General features: G+C 33.7%; 1 protein-coding gene across 6 annotated transcripts in view; it reads right to left on the reverse strand.

The window, feature by feature from the left end:
* The window catches only part of DIAPH2 (diaphanous related formin 2), a 927958-nt gene that overhangs the window by 681815 nt on the left and 222269 nt on the right, over positions 1-23874 (reverse strand). For all 6 annotated transcript variants that reach the window (XM_026452159.2, XM_026452160.2, XM_026452157.2 and 3 more), the window contains 5 exons: positions 21306-21380; positions 21156-21225; positions 17149-17285; positions 15117-15225; positions 2196-2306 (listed from right to left, as the gene is read on the reverse strand). In XM_026452159.2, coding sequence (XP_026307944.1) covers positions 2196-2306; positions 15117-15225; positions 17149-17285; positions 21156-21225; positions 21306-21380 — 502 coding nt within the window. The remainder of the gene's footprint in view (positions 1-2195; positions 2307-15116; positions 15226-17148; positions 17286-21155; positions 21226-21305; positions 21381-23874) is intronic.

A 23874-nucleotide genomic window follows, 5' to 3' on the forward strand; every position in this document is an offset into this window, starting at 1 on the left:
TTAAATTTAAATATTTAATTCATTAGCAGGTTAATTAGATAGTAGTCGACATGTGAGGTATGCAGTATATGTTAACCCATGACCACTCTGTCTTGCTCCCAAGTTGTGATAAACTAAAACAACAGCAGTGAAATCTACAGTTCTAAATAAATGATCTCTAATTTTCTCAAGGTCTATCTGCCCGAATACTGAGTCTACTCTTGTATATGCGATCCCAGCACTTTGGGAGGCTGGGGTGGATCATTTGAGGCCAGGAGCTGAAGACCAACCTGGCCAACACGGCAAAACCCTGTCTCTATAAAAAAATATAAAACTTAGGCCAGGCGCAGTGGCTCACACCTGTAATTCCAGCACTTTGGTAGGCCGAATATAAATTTTACCACAAAAATATGTACAACTATTTTGTATCCATAATTAAAAATATTTTTAATTTTAAAAAAGAACATATAAATTACGAAGCACACAGTACCACAAAAAGTTTTATATAGGGCTATATGGCCAATGGAAAAGTGTAGCTTAGAAACACTGACACATAATCTTAGCTGTCTGTGTAACCAAATGAATAACATGAGGCCACTGAGCCCGGCAGAGATTAATGTACCCAGACAAAAGTGCAAAAGGTTAAGGACAAGAGCTACAATACCATACCTTTTCTGAAAAATGAGGACTAAAATAAATTAAAATGAGAGTCACAATTCAATTGACTAGCCATTCAGTAGTATAAAGCAGAAAGTGAATGTTCAATTACAAATAGAGGGGAATGAAAGAGAGAAAAGTAAGAGCAACAACTATGGCAGAAAACATGGCATATAAGTAAATGAGTAGAGGATGCTACAGAGCCCTTGCAGCCAGCAAGTCTTCAAAGATGCTACTATAAAGAGAGAACCAGCCCAGTAAAAACAAGCATGGAAACAGACAAGAAGGAAATTCAAAAGCAAACTACCATCAAGACTATAAGAATAGCTACCTAAGGCTACAGGCTTTGGATGAAAAGAAAATTAGTGAAAAAAAAAAAAATAAGAACAATCATACGTCACACTAACTGTAATTGGTGAACGTGCCTAAGTTAACTGCACACTGAATCTCTAGATGGGTCACTTAAAATGTTGCTTTGATTCTCTGCATCCAATGCCTTGGTTTTAGGTGCCAAGAATGAAAGAACCACTTCAGGTGGGATTGACATAGAAATTTCCAAAACCAGGTGGACCCAATCATACATCTTATTAAAATGGGTTTAACAGGTCCAACCACACCACTTAGTATGACGTGTTTCAACTACTTTCAGTTAAAAGTAACTCACCATATGTTACAAATTTATGCTACATACTGATTCCTCACCAGGAAATGTCCCCAATTTGGGTATTTCTGGTAAACTAGGTCATACACATGGGCACACACATGCACATTCAATGACATTTGTTGTTGTTGTTGTTTTTCTCTCCTCAGTGCTTTTTCCCCACTTCCTTACTTTTACTTCTTGTCTCTCAGGTATATTCTGAGTAGCTTAAAGACACTAGCGTAATTTTACTTGTCTTGAACAATGCCATAGTCTTCAATAGTCACTCTTCAGTTAATATATTTAATATAAAACCACAGTAGTTGTATTTGTATTTATAAAAATAAGTGTGCTCATTTAAGATTCAGCATATAAAGTCATTTCAAAAATGTTTTTAACACTGTCATAATTACAGCAAATATTCACATTCAATTTAAGAACATTGTTTTTGATCGGAAAAGTTCCTATAGCCTTGTAACAAGAGAAACATTCTTAAGCAATGTGTCTGGCATATACTAATCAAAACTCTATGCATGCTTATGCTGAATACCAATGAAATCAATCTAAGTTATCAAAGAGAAAAGCAGAAAATTTTAAATGAAAATTGAAACTGCAAAAAAAAAAAAAAGTCTCATGTTTTCAATACTCAAAATTCAAAGAAAAGAAGTTCCCTTTTGACTTGAGGGAAACAACAAAAAACAAAAATACATCGCTTCTGGGCACATTATTAGCTGAATTCTGAATCGTCATTTGTATGTAGAGAACGCTATTACCAGAATACAAAAAAGCTTACAAAATGTCTAATGCTTTACAAAACAAAATAGCAAAGCACATTTATTTACTCTGCTTCAAGTACTTTTGTGGAAGTGAAAAAAATATTAAAATTTATCAGCATAATAAACGTATACATTCAACTTACTGGTAACATTGTTTTTAGTCCTGAACGGAGGAATTCATTCCTTAAATGTATTCGAAAATCAAGCTCATAAGGAGAAGTGACAAGGGCATTTATAAACTGCATGCAGGCCACCTGCAATTAGAAAGCAAATTTTGTTTTTAAAAAACACATTAAATAAATTAGTGAAATATTGCATTAAGATAATATATTCACTAAAGGCATACACACATAACGATAAAATAAGAAAAGCAAATATTTCTAGAAGTATGATTATGACTTTAATTATAAACAACAAAATTAATGACAAAGTATCTAATGTCCAAAATAATTCTAACAAAGATGTCATGACGAAGTATGTTGTGCTTTTAAAAATAATACAAAGAAATATTCAACTCCCTCTGAAAAACCCAAATTGCTAAAGCGGGCAGATAGAGCTCTTTGAAAAGATCACAAAAATGTATCTTTCATGTCCAGCTGTCCTAACAGTACACTTGGCCTCAATTCTACAGGGTTATAAACACTTCTAAAATAAATTAAAGTTATAAAAGTACCCTAATATTAAACAGGGAACAGTGATAACTTAGATAAATTATTACATTGATTTACATTCTCTCCATCCTCTTAATGGGATGATTTGTACAAAATATATAAAGTATTAAAATATGTAATTAGGATGGATTAACTTACTAGGTATGAAAAAAATAATAGAAGTGAATTAAGATCAACTAGAAGGCACTGGGACACTAATACTAAGGCACACTTCATAATAAAGCATATGTAAGAGCTTGTTTTCAAGTAAAGTATTTGATTAAATATATTGATACTGAAAAATGAGTTTTGCTTTTCTTACTTTCTGATTTTGAGATTCCCTATTATAAAAAGGAATTTATTTGCTGGTAATTTTAATCTAGAAGGGAATCAACAAAATGCTGAGTGCCAGGTATTCCATAAATTATTCCTAAGTAGCATTTTTGGAAAATGCTGATCAAATCTAAGGTAACTGGCTAATTGTTTAACTGAAAACATGTCATTTAAATGTATTATTTTTATTTTTAAAGAATGCAATGAGTAGAAGAGTGCTCAAAGGTCAAACTACAAGGGGAATCCTTGGAAAAAACAGATTATATAAAGATACTAAGTATATATAGAAGCACACACAAATAAATTAATAGTTAGCATGGGAAAAATATATTATGAAAAGACAAATATTTCAAATGTATTTTGATTTGACATCTACAGATCTATTATGATAGAGTTATTTTTTCCAAAATAGGGAGAAGAGATTAAGAGGTATGCTTTACCCTTGAATCTATATCTTATATATTTAAGTTGCTTTTTGGGAGATTAGCCCATCTGCCCCACATCTATATTCAAAAATCAAAAGTTACATGGTTTAAAAGGGCTGATTAAGGTTGTTTCTAACATGATCAGATATCTGAATGATACAACAATATATTCTAATTTCTATGAACGTTCAAGTATCAAGATAAAACACTTAGAAAACTGACTAAATATTTGCCATAGATTTGGCATTAACTTTAAAGACATACCAGATAAGTTATTATGAAGCTTATGCTTTAATAGATTACTTAACCTTCCTATTTACAATAGGAAATCATGTAAATCTTTATATAGTTTTGATAGGTTAGGCTATATATTTGCATACTGTACATGTCCACGGTTATATTGTCATTGTATTTGCTTGAATGACTCTTGTTATGTTACAACTATGACACGACCAAACAAGCCAAAGTACATGTCCAATCCAAAATTAATAGAGAGAAAAGTTGCCATCTGTTAGGATTGTTTTTGCCAGAAGAAATTCTAGCTTAATGGCTTGTATTAATACCCTACAAGTAAAGAGAACATTTCTGTAAGAAACAAGTTAATGAGTCCTGCAATTGTATCTTTATACAAATAAAAGTATTTAGATCAGGAGACAATAAAGATAATAAAAGTCAATAAAATTAATGAATGTATCAATATAACTTTAATAATATGTTTCAATGATATTAAATACTCACTTTATATATAATATTTGAACCTATAGTTTAATATGAAAACAAAGACGTTCCATCCATTGACTATAGTATATAATAATTAGGACATAATGTGAAGTCAGTTTTAAAAAGGTAAAGGTATTGGCTTAACAATGTACCATTTATTATATATCATATTCTAATAGATATTTAATTAATTACAAATAACATAAGATGAATAGACATGCTATCATGTCATTTTCCAACATAAGCTGATAAAGTAATATTCTTTTACAGAAATATGTATATTATAATATGAATGTGGAAAACAAAAAGGTCATCTAAATTTTTGCTATTCCTTTATGCCATTACACAAATGCTGCCCTTTTCAGAGAATGGGAACATTATCTCAAATCCAAAACTGAAATAATTATCACTATTTACAAATACAAAATTAAATTTAAATTAGCTTAAAGGCCAGAATATATTACTACTTAATTATAAACATGACAACCCCATTGTGTGTATTCTGAATTCATAGCTAAATATAAAATCTCAAACTATCATCATCATCATTATTATTATTAGTTGTCACACAATGTATTAGGTCCTTTACATAATTCACCATCTAATCTCATCTTCATAAAAACCACACAAGGTTAGCATTACTGTTATTCTTATTTTACAGATGATGAAGCTGAGGCTCAAAGCAGATAGAATAACTTATATAAGGCCACACAGCAAGGAGGAAACTCATGATTATAAATAATATCACTTTACTACAAATATAATTTCCATCACATTCCAAAGGTCTCATAAACTCCATTCATAGATTCTCACAACAAAAGATTTTAAGGATGGGTAAGATGATAAAATGTAATTGGTACAACATGCTTAATATACTGGGGATATGTAGCTTTAAAACTATAAGTTAATTAGAAAAACATACAATAATATGAACAATAGGTTGTCTAATATACATAGTGGCTATAATAATATATAATGTAATGCAAAAAGAAAAAAAAAGCAAAAGTAGAAAATGGTTCTTGGAGAGGGTTAAATTCCACTTCATGTACATCCTGAGCAGTAAAGTATAAATGGCATCCCATCATCCAAAATAATGGTCTACCACTCCTCTCCTTTACTTCCTGCCAACCCACTCCATACTCAGCATGTATATGCATGTGAACACATGCATACATGCACACACACACTCTACAGTACTGTGCTATCCAATATGGGAGCCACTTATCACAGTTTAATTTAATTACAATTAAATAAAATTTAAAATTCAGTTGCTCAATTTCACTAGCCATTGTCCCAGTGCTCAACAGCCACAAGTGGCTAGTAGCTACCACATTGGACAGCAAGGATATAGAACATGGGAGAAAGTTTGATTGAATAGCACTACACTGGAGATTTTAAAGAAAAAAAGAGATCTGGCCTAATCTCTGAAACCTTCACTTCAAAGAACTACAAAACTCATTGCTGAATAATGAAAATTTCAAAATTCATATGCTCAACTTCCAAGTATATAAATCTTTAAGAGATGACTGTACTCTATTGTCCTCTAACAATGCAAAATCAATCTGCTTTCCAAAAAAAAAATTCAACTCCAGAGACAGAAAATAATCATGAGATTTTAAAGCTAGACAGAACATAAAATACTCTGGTCCAATATGTTATTTAAAAATAAAGAAACTGAAAACCTAGAAAGATTGGATGATTTGTCCAAGATCACATAACTAATAAGCCCCAATGATACAACTAGAACTCAAGTCTCTTGACTTTAGCCTTGGATTTTTTTCTACCATATTATATCACACAAATCTTGTTTAATATCATTTCCCCTTATCTTAGAAAGAAAACAAATGCCCTTGAATTGAATATCACAAAGTCCATTATCCAGAGTTGCTTAGTGTCTTTATAATGGCTATGTTTCAAAACGGTCTGCCGTATCTATTGTTACAAATACAGCTTCCATGAGAATCAAAATTTTAAAGTCACAGAAAATCAGTGAATTTCCTCCATTATTAATACATATGCTAGGGCCACAATTCTGATGTTTAATTAGTAAATACAATCAATTTCTATATTTGCATTTTCATTCAGTGATATCATAAGATTTCAACATGAGATGCATATATATCCTATTGAATGAATACATAAACATACATAGTTAAAAACTACCAGTTCTGTGCATGTGATAAAGTACCCAATCATTTGTGTCATGTATAATTATATACTACACTGAATCATTATCCATTTTCTACCACATTAAGATGCTTCCTTTACTATAACAGTATATTATATTTCTACAATAATCATCTACATTTTTTAGTCACCAGATGCTGTTGTCTTTGTTCTGGGGTGGAATGGTATAAAGGGTGAAATGTTACAAAACAGATGATAAACTTTCAAAAGGCAAAGCTCATCTGTATATGCCTAGGGTTTATTTGTAACACTTAACTGTCCCAAATAAAATAATTAAAATATAGTAAGTGAATGACATTTAAATATTTCCAATTTTATTGGCATAAGATATAGCATTACAAAAAGAAATTTAAGTTTGTTTTTTTAACCTAAGTGACAGAGAAAGGGAAATATTTGAACACAAATATCTTCATAAAATTACTGGGAAAATGCTAGAACCTTCTATTGATTTTAACTTACAGGCTTTGAAAACTATACAAACATCTATCTATTTAATCACAATTCATAGAGCTATGGGGTACAATAATTGCCAAGTCTAGGGCATTCTCAGACAGATTATCCATATTGCCATTATCTGTGACAAATTGTACTTTTAAAATTTTATTGACACTGTTCCACACTTGACCTTATTAAGTACTCTGTTGACATTAACAAGGCCTTTCTTTATCCTAGCCCAGCAGGAGTTAGAAACAAAGATGATTTAAGTCAAAGTATGAGAGAAGAAAGATGTGAATGTACAGAGCAAATTAATTGAGAAATGGAGTACTTTCCAAGCCAATGGAAGCCATGTACAAAGGTATGAAGGTAGAGGAATAAAACAGAATAAAATCTACAGGAAACAAAGTACAATATGACTAGACTAAAAACATATGTAGAAGCGTGGTGGAATATGAGGCGAAAGAGAAAGCAACAGCCAGATGAAGTATTTTGTTTGGGAAAGGACTAGACTGTAATTCTAGAGACTGTGGGAAGCCATTGTTGGACTTTAAGCAGTGAACTATGGGAAGCCAATGTTGGACTTTAAGCATTCTGAAGTGCATTTCTGAGAAAAGCATTTCAGAAAGACAACATTGTAGAAGATAATTTAAACGGGGCCATAATGAAGAATAGAACATAGGGAAAGGATAAAATAGTGAGATGTAACAATGCTCTGAAATTTAAAAATGGCACAGTGAGGGTGCAGAGAGAAGGATACCATGTCAAGGAAGGGAACTATAACATTAAGGATATAGAATTGATAGGATCTGGTGACTAATGGAACGGAAGATGGAGTAAGGGTAGATTCCAAGATGACTAGTATGTTTCTGCTATATGCTAACTGGTGGGTAATACTAAGGTCAACCAGGATTGGGAACACAAGAGGAATGCAGGTCAAGGCTGCAGAGAGGTTTAGAGTAGGGAAAAGGATTTTTTTAAAAAGGAAGATAAGTATATTTAAGGACAATATTGAATTTGAAATCTAGTCAGGAGGCAGTTGAACATATGAGGTCTGTGAGTTGGGAGGAAGAGAAGAGATCCGATAAAGACATCACATATGAGTGCTAGTTAATTGAAGCTGTGAGGATAGATGCGATTGCCCAAGGATTATCAATATGAGAAAAGCAGAGTACCAAAGGACTGAGGATCAAGCTCTAGGAATCTGCAAATTTAAGGGCCAAGCATAGAAATAAGAGAATTTAAATGAAACATAAAGGTAAAAGAAAAACAAGCAGAGCTTATGATATGGTTTGGATTTGTATCCCCACCCAAGTCTCATGTCAAACTGTAATCCCCAGTGTTGGAGGAGGGGCCTAATGGGAGGTGACTGGATCATGGGGGCGGTCTTTCCCCTTGCTGGTCTTGTGATACTGAGTGAGTTCTCATAAGATCTGGTTGTTTACAAGTGTGCAGCATCTTCCCCTTCTCTCTCTTCCTCCTGCTCCAGGAAGCAAGGTGTGCCTGCTTCCCCTTCGCCTCCCACCATAATTGTAAGTTTCCTGAGGCCTCCCCAAGCCATGCTTCCTGTACAGCCTGTGGAACGGTGAGTCAATGAAACCTCTTTTTTTTTAAATAAATTATCCAGTCTTAGGTAGTTCTTTACAGCAATGTGAGAATGGACTAATACAGTTTAGTATCATGGAAGTCAAGGGAGGAGGGAGCTTTGATAAAGGAGTGATCAATAGTGCCAAATAGTGCTGAGGAAGCTAATATAATGACTTCAAAAGCAGCCTGTTGCTTTTTATATCATGGAGGTCACTGGCAACCCTCTATTACTGAAAACGATAGGTTTGACAATTATTCAGTGTTGAAACAGATTTAAAATAAAGGCATCCTTGTTTAAGTCAGAAGTTAGTTTTGTGTCAATACCAAAAATTACTACATTGCACAAATATCTCTAAACAACCTCCCATTATCGTAATCTAGTTTCTAAATGACAATAATATAAAACTGTCAATAAATAGAACAAGTTTCCTAAGTAATATCAAGCATTCATTCAACGCTTTATAAAGTGCTAATTTCCACAAATTTTCTCCATATTCATAAGCCTTGATGCCTTGTTTTCTTATAAATGCACTTTCACTGACAAATGATTAATACTTTGTCCAAAGCTACTCCCTCATATGTGATGGTCTGAGTACACTAATGGCTAATTTACAAGTATGCTTACAGTAAAATCTCAACACTCAAGAACCACTGTGGAAAGAATCAAGCCACATAGAATAGGTTCATATATCTGTTTATCTATCTAAGCATCAACATCTTGTTTCATATGGGACACTCTCTGAAATGAATTATATAATTCTCACATTCTTATGCAAAATAAACTAGATATAATTTAACAATTTCCTGTTAAGTCAGGGTCATCACTAAATATGTGAATTAGTGAGGTATGGTGTAACTCAGTATTTCGGGAGGTACTGAAGTGTGCAGGGCTACTAGCCTCCACGCTCTGTGAAGCCTATTGTTATCATTTGCATTCCAGTTTCAGAATTTTCTTACATTTCTATCTACCCCTCTCCTGTTGCCAGCTTGTCAGTTGTCACTTCTTGATGATTCCAGCATATGATTCTGGAATAAACCCTCTCCCAACCTTCCAACCTGCACTTCTAGTCTGCTGTGGATGTAAACAGATAATTGGGTTCATTAAGATAACATATGAAAAGAGAGTAAATAGGCTCTGATTAAAGGCCAAAAAGTCGTTCTCACCATGAGGTTTACTTGATAGATTTGGTGACATTTGTAGACTGCTCAGATTGTTTTATTTTATTTTTGTTTTATTTTTTAGTTCTCAGTTATATTCCAAAGGACAAATCTATTAAATAGGTGAGGAATGGATAAGTGAAGCTATCACACATCAGGAAAGGGCATATTTACAGCTCTGTTTTTGTGTACCATATCTAATTACAACATGTGCAAAGTTCATTATTATTTTCAGCATGTTAGAAAACAGTTTTTAAATGTATTAAATTATGCTACTACACTTCTTTGTATATACTGAAATACTGTAAAAACATGGCACCTTTCAAACTAACAGCAGCCTGTGAAGACTGGGGCTGTTTTGATAGTACATCATTGTATGTTAACTATACTCCTCTCCCTTTCAATAAACTGTTATTAATGCTCAGTATACCTTAGGTTTCCTACCTGGCTATCTAGAAAGCAGTTTCAACTAGATGCTGGTATTACCTCACTGTTTTTTATGAAGTGACTGCCAGATGATTCTGGCCTCTATTTTACCTCCTGGAAGCCCTTTTCACCTCTCATCCTACCATAGTACTACTTCTCTATCAGCAAAGATAATTTATGAAAAATGCTTACTTGTCCTTCAAGGCCTAGTTAAAATATCACCTCATTACTGAAGCCTTCCCGGACTTATGCAAGACATAGAAGAAACAGATATAGGTGGGGAAAGTCAGGCATTTCAGGCAAAGTGTTCTGCATGATAAAATGTTTGAGGGCATTTAAAAGTCTACAGCGTATCTGGGAAACACCAAACGTAGTATGGCGCAAACATATGGTACATTCGGGAGAATGATAGGCTCAAAGGCCAGAATATTAAATTAGGGCCACAGTGAAAAAGTTAGCAATGGGTCATGAGCATAGATTTTTAAGAATGATAATATATTAGAATTGGACTTTTTTTTATTATTATTATACTTTAAGTTCTAGGGTACATGTGCATAGCGTGCAGGTTTGTTACATATGTATACTTGTGCCATGTTGGTGTGCTGCACCCATCAACTCGTCAGCACCCATCAATTCATCATTTATATCAGGTATAACTCCCAATGCAATCCCTCCCCACTCCCCCCTCCCCATCATAGGCCCCGGTGTGTGATGTTCCCCTTCCCGAGTCCAAGTGATCTCATTGTTCAGTTCCCACCTATGAGTGAGAACATGCGGTGTTTGGTTTTCTGTTCCTGTGATAGTTTGCTGAGAATGATGGTTTCCAGCTGCAACCATATCCCTACAAAGGACGCAAACTCATCCTTTTTTATGGCTGCATAGTATTCCATGGTGTATATGTGCCACATTTTCTTAATCCAGTCTGTCACAGATGGACATTTGGGTTGATTCCAAGTCTTTGCTATTGTGAATAGTGCCGCAATAAACATACGTGTGCATGTGTCTTTATAGCAGCACGATTTATAATCCTTTGGGTATATACCCAGTAGTGGGATGGCTGGGTCATATGGTACATCTAGTTCTAGATCCTTGAGGAATCGCCATACTGTTTTCCATAATGGTTGAACTAGTTTACAATCCCACCAACAGTGTAAAAGTGTTCCTATTTCTCCACATCCTCTCCAACACCTGTTGTTTCCTGACTTTTTAATGATTGTAGAATTGGACTTATTTTTTAAGGATAACTGACAACAGTGTAGAGCATTTTTCTGGAGATAAAGAACATGTCAGTATAGGGTTAGGAAATTGTTGAAATAATATTGGTGGGAGAAGATAAAGGCAGTGGAAATAGAGTGGGTTAGATTCACAGTCAATACTATACTTTGTTTAAGACTTGATGACTGAATGCAGGGGACAAAGAAGAAAGAAGTATTGAGGAAAATTAAAGATTAGGTAGAAGATGATACCTCTATAACCCAAAATAGGAAACACAGGAAGAAGAGGAGACGTAGGAAAAATCAGGTTAACAGAAAGAGATAATAAGCTAAGTTTTAATATAAAAGGAGTTAGAGCTTAGTAGTTAAAGCACGTTATCTATACCCAGACTCCCTGGTGTGTAATCTGTGTTTTCCCTTCTATTCACACTGTGACCCTAGGAAAGTTATTTAACCTCTATGAGCCTCGGTTTAATTATCTATAAAATGGGGATAATACTTCTATCTCTCTCATACAATTGCTGTGAGGTTTAAATGAGATAACATATTAAAGTATTTTAAACACTGTCCGGCATATGGGTTATAAATGTTATTTTTAATTTCTTAATTTTATGATACCACTGAGCTGGATGTATAAATCTGGAGAATCACTACCATAGTTGGATTGTAAAACTAGAGAAGCAATTGAGAACATTCATGGACAAAATTGTTTTAAAAAGTATGTGTCTGTATGTATATACATATACATGTAGATATGTGTATGTGCATATGAATGTACGTACATAAAATGATACTAAAAGAGGACCAAGGATAGAACATAGGGAACAAAATACCTAGGAAGTAAGAGGAGGAGAAATACAGTAGAAACACAGGAAAAAAAAAAAAAAAAAAAAAAAACATAAAGATAGAGAACAAAGGAGAGAATAGTGCCTAGAAAGCCAAGGGAAGTAACGTTGTCAAGGAGGAAGGTGATCAATAGTGCCAAGTGATCAGGATTGGAAAGAAGCCATTGGATTTTGAAATTGGATGCACACTGTAAATCTTTTTGAGAACTGTAATAAAGTTGAGTTGTAAAAGGTAATTTAGAAAACATAGAAAACAAATATGGATTATTCTTTTAGAGGCATGGACTTTAAAATGAAAAGGAGAGACAAGAGCCTAGTTAGAAGGTTAAGTCAGATCAAAAGAAGTTGCTGGTGTATAATCTGTGTTTTACGGAAGAGACCGGAAAATGCTACTAAGCTGAAGGAAAGTCAATGAAGACAGAGTGTATGAAGATATGCGATTTATCTTCCACCTATTTCTTGAACTCCTGAAGATAATGAAAATCCTATCACAGGTACAAAATTTCACTTTAAAGGTAAGCCAGGAAAAAAATCTGTGAGAAGTTAATAACCTTTTTTAAAACCCCCAAAAGGGGGGGAAATGTATATACTTGTTATTTAAAAAAATAATTAGTCCTGTATTTTAACAAAATTACTTCCCGAGACTGTAATAACATTTTGGGAAGTCTCAGGATACTACAGAAATAGAAAAGTAATTCTGTTAAAATGCAACACTAATTATATTTTTTAAGCAACAGATTTAAACTTTGGGTTTTTGTTTCTGTATTCTGAATATATTTTTGAACTTTTAGAGGACATCTTTTCATTCACATTAGTCTAAATAAACAAACTTACTTCACAATTCTTGTGAGAGTACTAGTATCTGTATACAACAAATTACTAATTTTTGTAGCTCATTAAAATGTGAAATTTTAAATTGTGGTTTGCATATCTTTGCATCTATAATCAGTATTCAACAAATTCTTGAATACTTAACAAGACGTCTATGATTCTTCCATATGTTACTTGCTAACAACTTGTCACTTTATCATTCCATTTTGTCCAGCTTCCTGAAGGCTAGCAAACGTCTTTCCCGTCTCATTGTTTGGGGTGAACTACTCATTGGCAGCGGTATCCCTTCAAAGTATAGGCAATGCAGTATTCAAATTCTGGCATCACAAAGGCACAGGTTCAAATTACAGCTCTATCCCTTAACAGCTGGCCGATTCTGGAGTGCCTTTTAGCAATTCAATTCCCTGATCAGTAAACCGGAGGTAATAATACATAACTCACAGAGTTGTAGCTAAAAATTTATTTAAAGAAGATTTTAAAAATATATCAATATATTCGGCCCATGTAATGAAAACTCTGAATATAAATAAAAGAGTTCATTCCTACTCAACAAACTTTCGAAGAGAAGTACAAACACACACATATAGCTGAAAAACCAATGAAATTTAGTTAGGTAAGCTCAACCATAGGAACATGAACAAAACTTTCAAAGTCATCTAAAAAAGGCAGTCTTCAACCTTTCAGTAGAGGTGTAAAATTTTATCAAGATTAAATTTTATAAGAAACAATGTATTATTTTAAAAAACACTGGAAAAAATATCCTAATCTTTAAAATATGTAATATAATCCCAGCATTTTGGGAGGCCAAGGTGGGCAGATCACCTGAGGTCAGGAGTTCAAGACTAGCCTGCTAACATGGCAAAACCCCGTCTCTACAAAAAATTTAAAAATTAGCCGGGCGTGGTGGGGTGTGCCTGTAATCCCAGCTACTTGGGAGGCTAAGGCAGGGAGAATCACTTTGGGAAGCAGAGGTTGCCGTGAGCCGAGATCGTGCCATTGCACTCCAGCCTGAGCAACAGAGTGAGACTCCATCTTAATAAATAAATAAATAATACATTTGACATAAAAGTGCACCATAAAAGTGGATCCAAAATGTTCAATATAGTCGGAGTAGAAGTCATGATTAACAAAGATCCTTCAATATTTGGAGAGGTATTACAATTTTGTAACATCACAGATTCTCTTTAGACAAGCCAATTCATCTATCTGATACCATTTCAAACTCTGGCAAACAAAAATACAAATACTTCATAATATATAAAAAAGGAGAAAATTAATTGTGTTTGTTTCACATCAAGCAAGAAATTTTAAGAGTTAAACATTCGATGCTAAGTATCTTGATAAAATTAAATGTGGAAACTACCTTCTCTTTGTTGAACAACAATATGAGAACTAAAAAAAAAAAAATTCAGAGTTTTCCATGGTACATTAAATGGTATACATTGTGTAAAAGAGAGATTAGCAGAGACCAAAAACCTGGAATCAAATTCCGACTGTGACACTTAAAAACTGTTGTCATGTTAGACCAGTTATTTAATCTTATTCGTCCCATAAGCAAAACAAAGATACTATAGTAATACCTACATATCTAGGTTGTTGTGAGAATTAAATCAAATAATATATACAAATTAAAATGTTTACTGCAGACCTCACATCATAAATACAACCAATAAATATGCATTCTCATCCCTCAAGAACAGAGTTATTCATAAAATGGAACATTTCCTGAAACCATCTAAGTAAAGATAGTGAGTTTTGTCATTTTCTAAAGAAGGCATTTAGTAAGTTGTCTACACAGGGCTATCAAATGAACGCTAATCTAAGAATTGCAATTCAATCCCTTCTATTCTGGTGAGTCACACCTTTGAATGTTGTCTGAATGGCACAAAGAGAGATGTGTTTAATTGTCTTAAATTTCTACAAGCCCACCAACTTCACTAAAAGTTGTTGGGATAATGGCATTGGCTGAACGGCTTGCCCTTTGGCCTTGATTATTGCTAAGGCTTCAATTTCCCTGGTTTATTACTAAATTCTTGTCTAAATATCAATGACAGCCATAACTGCCACATTTATAATAATTCAAAAGTATTTTTCCTAATTTTAAACAAATTGTAATTCTCACAAACTAGCAACAGAAAAATTTTAGTTTTACATTCCATACTACTTAAATGCCAGCTAAAATGGAGTTGATGTCATACAAAATGAGTACTCTAAAAATAACCCTAGAAGCAATTTAAGACAAAACTAACTCACCTGTAATTGCAAGGCTTCCTGATTTTCTAAACCTTCCACAATTGGTGAAAATCGTTCCCTGTTATTTCTTTCTGCTGCTGTTGTTATAGCCCCTAAAAGTTTATCTAGACTGCAGAGAAAAAAGAAGAAACAGAAATGAGAAATACTTCTTATACACACACTATGAGCATAAGTCCTTTTAGTATTCCCTGTTTGCTTTCTGGTATTTGATGTTTATATGTACCATTAGAATTTTTTCAAATTATTATTTGCTTTTTTGATGGAAATTGTATGTTTTAAAATATGCATACATACTGGAATGGCTAAATCAAGCTAATTAACATATATTGCCTCACATACTTACATGTTTTTGTGGTATGAACAATTAAAGTCTACGCTCCTAGGAAATTTCAAGTATATAACACACTGTTATTAATTACAGTCACTATCACGTAAAATAGATTTCTTGAACTGATTCCTCCAGTCTAACTGAAAGACCATTACAATATAGGAATTGTGTTCCTGTACACATATTTCTTTAAGTCAAATATTGATAGCTCTAAATAATTTTAGGGTATCAAAAGGAAAATTCGATTTTAAAAACTAACTTTCCTGGGTGACATTAAGAAAAGAATACTTAAGTGATAAACATTAAAATTTAAAGTTTCAGGTTTTGATATTTCATGTGTTAACATTAATTTCACTTAAACATAATATGGTACCTACAATTGTTAACAGTTTATTGGAGCATTAACAGATTGTAATTTTATAATAAAGTTCTGGAAAGAGCGATCATTTTTTAAATAATTTTTTTAAATCAACATTTTTTGGCAATGGAAAAAGAAAAAAGACGCTAAAAAGGAAAGCCCAGGTAATTAAAAAGAATGCATAATTATGTAGCACAAGAAACTTATTAACCTGACCAAAAGTATTGGTAAGTATCTCCATACAATGCCTAAAATAAATTAACCTCTATATAGTATACTACTATTATCAAATTATATCTGAAATTATAATTAAATCATAACAATTATACTGGACTACATTGTATTTTATTAATATTGAAAATCTAAGTGATTAAAAATATTTGTTACACATGTATAAACTGACTTTTTAAAAAATAAAATCTAAGGATCCTTGCTTTTACATATGTTATCTCATTCTCAGCTTGTTATCATTGAGGTGAGACTAAATATGGTAATATATTTGTTTAGTGTTTGTCTTTTGGTTTCTGAGGACAGTAGCTAACACTAAACAACATCTCATTTTATTCTAACAGTTACGAGAAAGTCAACATATTGCAACATCCTTAAATCTTTGCATAGTCCTGTTCTGACTCAAATTGACATTATTACTATCACGCAAAGTGTTCCAAAGAAATATTTTGGTTCAGGTCCTTAGCAGATATTTGATTCTTTATCACAAGGGTTTCTTATAAACTAGACTTACTAATGTCATCAAATCTGAAAGTTTGCTTCTGATTCAGTATTATTTCCATAAGATGTGATCAAATGCATGTTCAGCAACAACTTGCTGCATTTGGTGGCATACACACACTTTGAATAATTATCAACAACTGTTGTTATCTTTCTAACAGGTGGGTTTATTTCACTCTACAAATAATTTTCATTTACCATGGCATAGAAAGTAAAATACTATTATAAGATAATGCAAAATAAAGGCATCTATTCAAATTGTGTGATATGCAGCACAATATTTGTGTATGTATGTGTGTGTATTTGCCAAAATAACTCTCTGACTTTTGTCCACTGTCTAACGATTGCTGTACCTCCAGCAAAACAAAATTCTGCTCCATCACTTTGAATCCAACTTTCAAGAATTTCCCACTAGGATTCTATCTGTTTAAACTTAGTTTCCATAATATCAACAAAAAAGCCAAAATATAAACAGGCAAGATAAAAATTTCAATCAAAAATTATCTAAAATACTGTTTTCATGAAAGTTATCCAAAGAAACAGAACAAAAGTAGGACTTATTAATTTCCTAAGTGTCATTTTCCATGCAGCAAATATAATAATATAGCAATACTTACATGTTCTCTTCTCCAACAATGCAAATAGCAGAAAGTATTTTTACTATTTCAGTCATCATGTTGGGTTGTTTGGGGTCAATTGCTCTTGCCAATAGTAAAAGACTTCTTTCATCTCCTAGAATCCTTTGTAATCCAAACTAAAAAAAACAAACAAAAAACCTTCATTCAGAATGTCTATGGAATATATCTTTAATTTAAAAAAGCAGTGTACAATGATCTTCCAAAAACCCATACCCCCACAATGAGGTTCTATCTATGAATATTCTTCAAACGCAGTTATCTGTCTTTGTTTTTTATATGAAATGACTGCATCTTGGAGTTGTTGCTCCTTGATCAGATATGATCTCCATTAGCCTGCCCTAAAAATTCCATAAATTTGGAAAAATATGGGAACAATCAGTATTTCTCCAACAAAGAATAACATATAAAGCACATACTGATACGATTTTCTAAAGTAATTCTACTTATGTCATTGGGTCTCCCTGGAGATGTCTGGAATTCGTGGTTAAATTGTCCAATATGTTTGCATGAAAAATTAAGGTGAAGAAAAAGAGAAACTTTTTTAAAAAAGGCTCTTTTAAATACTATATGCCAGTATAAGCCTCAGTATGGATATTCCCATGCCTTCTCTCACTTATCTTCCCTGATTCACACAGCTGTGCTGCACTACAAACGCTGTGAACCTAAAGAAATGGCACCTGGGTTTTATTAAGTGTCACAAGTCAACTAAGGAGAGAAAACACCATTTTCATTTATTTTCTAAGCATGAATATCTGTGTGTATGTGTGTGCATGCATGAATTTAATAAATAAGAAATTTTAATGAAAATCTAAAACTTGAGTTTTCATTACATTAAGAAGGCAATATATTATCTTTGTCCCACAAAGTATTTTTCAGATTTCTTATAAAATATTTTTGCTTCATTTTACAGTCTAATGGTGAAATTGGATATTTCATCGGAGAAAAATTTCCATTTCAGCTAAACTTTAGTTAATTACCAGCCATATGAATAGTTCCATCAGCCCTAATTTAACTTCTAAAAGAACTCAGAGTGGCAGATGGGGAACATAGCTAAAGCTCTTAAATGTGAGTTTATCACAGGTCATAATAAATAGGAAAATATATGGAGACAAGACTGAAAAAAACAAAAAGAAAATGCAAGAAACAAGTCTGGAAAGAAGCAACAAAAACAAAATAGATAAGTATGCATAAAGGTGGCCAGGAGATGATTAAAAGTAATGAATATTAGTGAAAAACACATTTGCAAAACTGAGAGACAATGACCATGCAATTACCAAACCTAATAGCTTTAGGAGTCATTGAGACTGAGTGAAATCATTAGGTTTTAAAATTTTTTACTTAATGTTTAAAAGTAGTTTTTAATATATAGAGACACATCAAATGTAAAAAAGAAGACATGAAAAATATATCTGGAAAATCATTAATCCAAACATCAGAGCAATATTATAGTACTGGAAGTTAAGAAACAATGGGTTACTTTAATGAACCTATTTTTACATGTATTGGATAAAATAAAGGAGTTTTTAAAGTAGGTAAACTCCATGGGGCCAAGAAATTTGATGTGTAAGTAATTTTGGATAAAAGCTTAATTCCTTGATCTGGACAATTTATTCCCACACGAAGTGAAAAGATCACTGTATATTTTCTATTCTGAATGCATATTTTATGTCTATTGTTTCACATGTCTGTAATTCAAAAGATACATTAATGCATGCTCTGAGCACCTATGTGCAAGACATTAATGTGGCCTAACTAAAAACATCAATTTCGAATAATCTAAGTCAAATCATAATGCTTTTCGAAACTGCCAAACTCTTAAGAAACTAAGTGTTGACAAATCAAAGTATGTCCGGTTAAAAAAAAAAAAAAGGCTCTATAAGAATCTTACTATTATAATTCTCTCTAGTGAGTGTCCTGATTAAAATTACTTAGCATCCTAAACAGCCACAAAAATTGACAACATGAGTCAATAAGAACTTAGAACAAAGGGTCCTATAGCTAAATTTACAGATGAGGGGACTGATACTCAGAGAGGTCAAGTAATTTTCCAAAAGCCACACAACTTATTAGGAGCAAAGCATGAACTATATCTCCTGAATTCTAGAACTGTGTTATCTTTCCATTATGTCATTGTTTCCCTTGATTAAAGAAAGAGATCCATCTTGAGCTGTGAAGAAGCAATGCTCATTATTTCCTTGTTAGGCATCAGATTCTATTTAACTTTGTAGCCAAGGACTAACAGCCCAGATTTTGAGAAAATCTGTACTAGTAGTAACGGGGATGTTTCTGTAAGAAACTTCCAGAAACAGTACAAATAGCATATTATATTCAGGAGTCTCATGTCCACTAGCAAGCATTCATTGCATATGCTGATGTAGTAACATTCTTTGCTGATATATGTATGTTTAATATATAAATACTTACATATATTTCCATATGCTTGAGACTGTTTATAGACTAATACATAATCTGATTGCACTGGTTATTAATAGCCATATTTTACATTTGGCAAACTTATACTTATTGTTATAATTATTTCTATTATCTATTTTGAGATTATTAAAATACTATGTAAAGGGAATTAGGTAATTAAGTGAATTAGTCAGTATTTTGACTAAATACTATTGAAGAGGTCATTTCTAAGACAGTAAAAAAAATAGTTTATAGAAAAAATACTGTAACTTCATAACCTGAGTAAAGCCTATTTTTAGGAAAAAAAACCATTGTCTAAAATTCATAGGGTCCCTTATAATGCAACTAGTATTATACATATACATAAAAAGCCCTGCAATTTTTCAGAGATGTTTTATATGTATGTAAACTTGCTGACATTAATAAAACATAAAAAAAAGAGAAATCTCAATCTTACAATGTTCTTAGCAAACAAGTCAACCCATCCTTATAATTTTCCTTTTCAATAGAACAGAAATTCTCTGTATGGAAACATATTCAACAAACCACATTTAAATTTTCCTACTACCATTAAAGAAAAAGCATTATTACCGAAACTGGGAACAACACTAATTCATTTGCATGATTTCAAAAACCCAACAATAAATATTATGTGAAGCAAAGTATAACTTTCATTTAAGTATTACTTAAATATTATGAGGATTTGCATCATAAGGCCCCTTTTGTAAAGTGAACAAGCACTCACTATTTTGTTCATTTCTCTTTTTTTCCCATGTTTTCTGAACATTTAGTACTATAAAATCAAAAAGACCTCTGTTCACATGAAAGAAATTATTGGAGGAATAAACAGAATAAGAATCAGACACAGCATTTCTAAATTATAGACAAGAGTCAAATACACTTTTTCCAATCATTTTTTGTTTGTTTGTTTGTTTCATTGACTAGCTCATCCTCCTGAGGAAATTAGCAGCATTGACAATGGAAAGTACTGTTTTATCTATCTTCCCTATGTGAAAGCAATATATTTGAACAGAAGAAACAATGGAATAGGGCTCCATTTTTGAACAGACTTAGATCTATAGAAGCAATATCATCCCTGAAATCCTCTGGTTGCTGTGAGAACTTCTTTGGTTAAACTGAAATATCAGCATAGAAATTAAAAAACAAAAATTGACTGAGAAAACTAATAATACCTAACATTTTGGAAAATTAAACATCAAATTTATCTTTTATATATGGTTTCAAATGTATATTTAACCTCACTGTAAAACTTTATACTTATTATTTATAAGCCTGTAATAACTAGCCTATAATTAATTAATACAGCAGAAACAAAAGTAAAAAATAGGTACGGGGTGGGGAACAGGATTAGGGAAAAGAGTTAATGCATGCCGGGCTTATTACTTAGGTGATGGATCGATTTGTGCATCAAACCACCATGGCACATGTTCACCTATGTACATGTACCCTGGAACTTAAAAAAAAAAATTTTAAAAATTTTGTTCATTTCATACTTTCATAGTGTTGGGCAAGTTCTCACCTTTTGTGACGGGGCAGAAATAAATACTACTTACCTTATTATTCATAAATGCTTTGAGGCATTGAATAAGTTTATACTGATTCTTCTTGTCAATATTTTCTTGCCTAAATAAAAGAAAAATGTATATTATGTTGTGCTGAAACATTTCCCCTTTGGTGATTTTATTTTTAATGTTTATTCTTACTGTTTTTTGTCCAGAAGCTTTTCCAGCTCATCCAATAAGAGTCCAAGACCTTCATGGCCAAAGTTGTTAACCCAGCTAAGAAATAAACAAAAAATTACATGTATAAGTAAGCTAGTAATTTTAAAACATTAAATATCCAAAATAAAATTTCAGTTTTCAAATCTCATTATTCTGTCTCAATATTTCCTATCTTTAGTTTTTCAATTCCCACTACTTCAAGTATTGACTCTATGAGGACGACTCAGTGATCTTTACCTCAATCCTAGACTTCTCCACATTTTAGACCACCCATTACACAGCACTGCCTTGGTGGTTTCACCAGCATGACATACTTAAGCATGAATTTACAAGCTGAATTCATCTTCCCCTGTCTCCATACCCCGAAGTCAACTTATCTTCCACTCTTTGATACTGTATTAATAACATCACTACCCTTTAAATTCTTCAGACTTGAAATACTGGCATAATCATTTGATGCCCCATTTCTTTCACCTTTGCATTTATTCTATTTATTCATTCAACAAATATTTGTTGAGTGTCTACAAAGTTCCAAGCATGTTCTAGGTGAGAGAGATACGTAACAGGCAACAAAATTAGGCAACTAGCCTCACGGACTTTACTGTCTAGAGATAGGGAGACAGTGAACAAATAACTAACTATATATTAAATGTAAAAATTGCTTTGATGCAATGAAGAAAAATAAACCTTGGAAAATAGAATGAAAGGAGTGGCAGGTTGCTATTTTTCATTGTGTGATCAGGAAAGATTCTTTGATAAGGTTAGGTATTTCAGCAGAACCTTGAAGAAAATGAGGACTTTCCAAGTAGAAGGATTAAGGGCAAATTGGGTCGTGAAGCATTAGCTTGTGTGTTTAGAATGTTCCAGGAACTGTGAGGAGACCCATGTGGCAGGAGCTGAGTAAGCAAGTTTAGGAGATTGGCTGGACATAAAGTCTCCTGTATGGCAGAAGGCTGAAACACTGCTAATGTAGAGCTTGGTTTGACTTTCTGGCATCCAGTCACAAATATTCTACTTCTACTTCTAGAATGGCTCATCCAAATGGCCCCTTTCTTCCTTTCCAATGCCTGTGCTAACACTATAGTTTAGCCCTAGTTATCTTTCCTTTAATAAGCCTGGAGACTCCCAACTGGTGATTCCCCAACTTCATTCTTTTCTTTGAATCATTTTATAAAATGACAGATTAAATTGCCCATATCCAAAGTTTTCTGTCCAAAAATTTCCCCTGGACTACCTAATACATTTTAAATCCTTTAGCTCAACATTCTGATGTAGCCTCAATCTACCTTTCCAGCCTCAGGCCTTAAAGCACATGTGCCAATAAAATGAGACAAATTACCATTGCTGGAGCCCACCTGGCACCTTCCTCATGTTAGCTCATTTATTGTTTCTTCCCAGAAGGTAACCTCAACTCCATCTCTCCCAACTATTTAAAACTAAAATTGGCTGTTTTAAGTCATTAATGTTTTCCCCCGTAATTCCTCCAATCAAATGAGTTCTTTTTCCTTAAAATCTCCATGTAATATTTATCTCTTACTGCTTGACATAATCATGATGATTCTTGCCATATGTCTTACCTACCCCTTCGGCATGTAAATTCTCTAAAGAGAGTTATATCATTTCATTAATATTTCTATCTTTCATAGTGTTTAGCAAGGTAGCTCATATATAGCCATTAAATATTAATATTAAATAGAGTCAACACTAAATAAATATTTGCTAATTTAAATTTAATTAAATTGGGGGGCGGAGCAAGATGGCCGAATAGGAGCAGCTTCAGTCTCCATCTCCCAGCGCGAGCGACACAGAAGACCGGTGATTTCTGCGTTTTCAGCTGAGGTACTGGGGTCATCTCACTCGGGAGTGCCGGACAATCGGTGCTGGTCGGCTGCTGCAGCCCGACCAGCGAGAGCTGAAGCAGGGCGAGGCATCGCCTCACCTGGGAAGCGCGAGGGGGAAGGGAGTCCCTTTTCCTAGCCAGGGGAACTGAGACACACAATACCTGGATAATCGGGTAACTCCCACCCCAATACTGCGCTGTAACACCGGCACGCGGGAGATTATATCCCACACCTGGCCAGGAGGGTCCCACGCCCACGGAGCCTCTCTCCTTGCTAACACAGCAGTCTGCGGCAATTTAACCGCAAGGCAGCAGCGAGGCTGGGGGAGGGGCGCCCGCCATCGCTGAGGCTTAAGTAGGTAAATAAAGCCTCTGGGAAGCTCGAACTGGGTGGAGCTCACAGCAGCTCAAGGAAACCTGCCTGTCTCTGTAGACTGCGCCTCTGGGGACAGGGCTCAGCTAAAGGAGCAGACGCCTGTGAAAGGCGAACGACTCTGTCTGACAGCTTTGAAGAGAGTAGTGGATCTCCCAACACGGAGGTTGAGATCTGAGAGGGGGCAGTCTGCCTGCTGAAGTGGGTCACTGACTCCTGAGTAGCCTAACTGGGAGACATCCCCCACTAGGGGCAGTCTGACACCCCACACCTCACAGGGTGGAGTACACCCCTGAGAGGAAGCTTCCAAAGCAAGAATCAGACAGGTGCACTCGCTG

This window comes from Piliocolobus tephrosceles, chromosome 12 (genome assembly GCF_002776525.5).
Source record: "Piliocolobus tephrosceles isolate RC106 chromosome 12, ASM277652v3, whole genome shotgun sequence".
In the NCBI taxonomy this organism is placed as follows: domain Eukaryota; kingdom Metazoa; phylum Chordata; class Mammalia; order Primates; family Cercopithecidae; genus Piliocolobus; species Piliocolobus tephrosceles.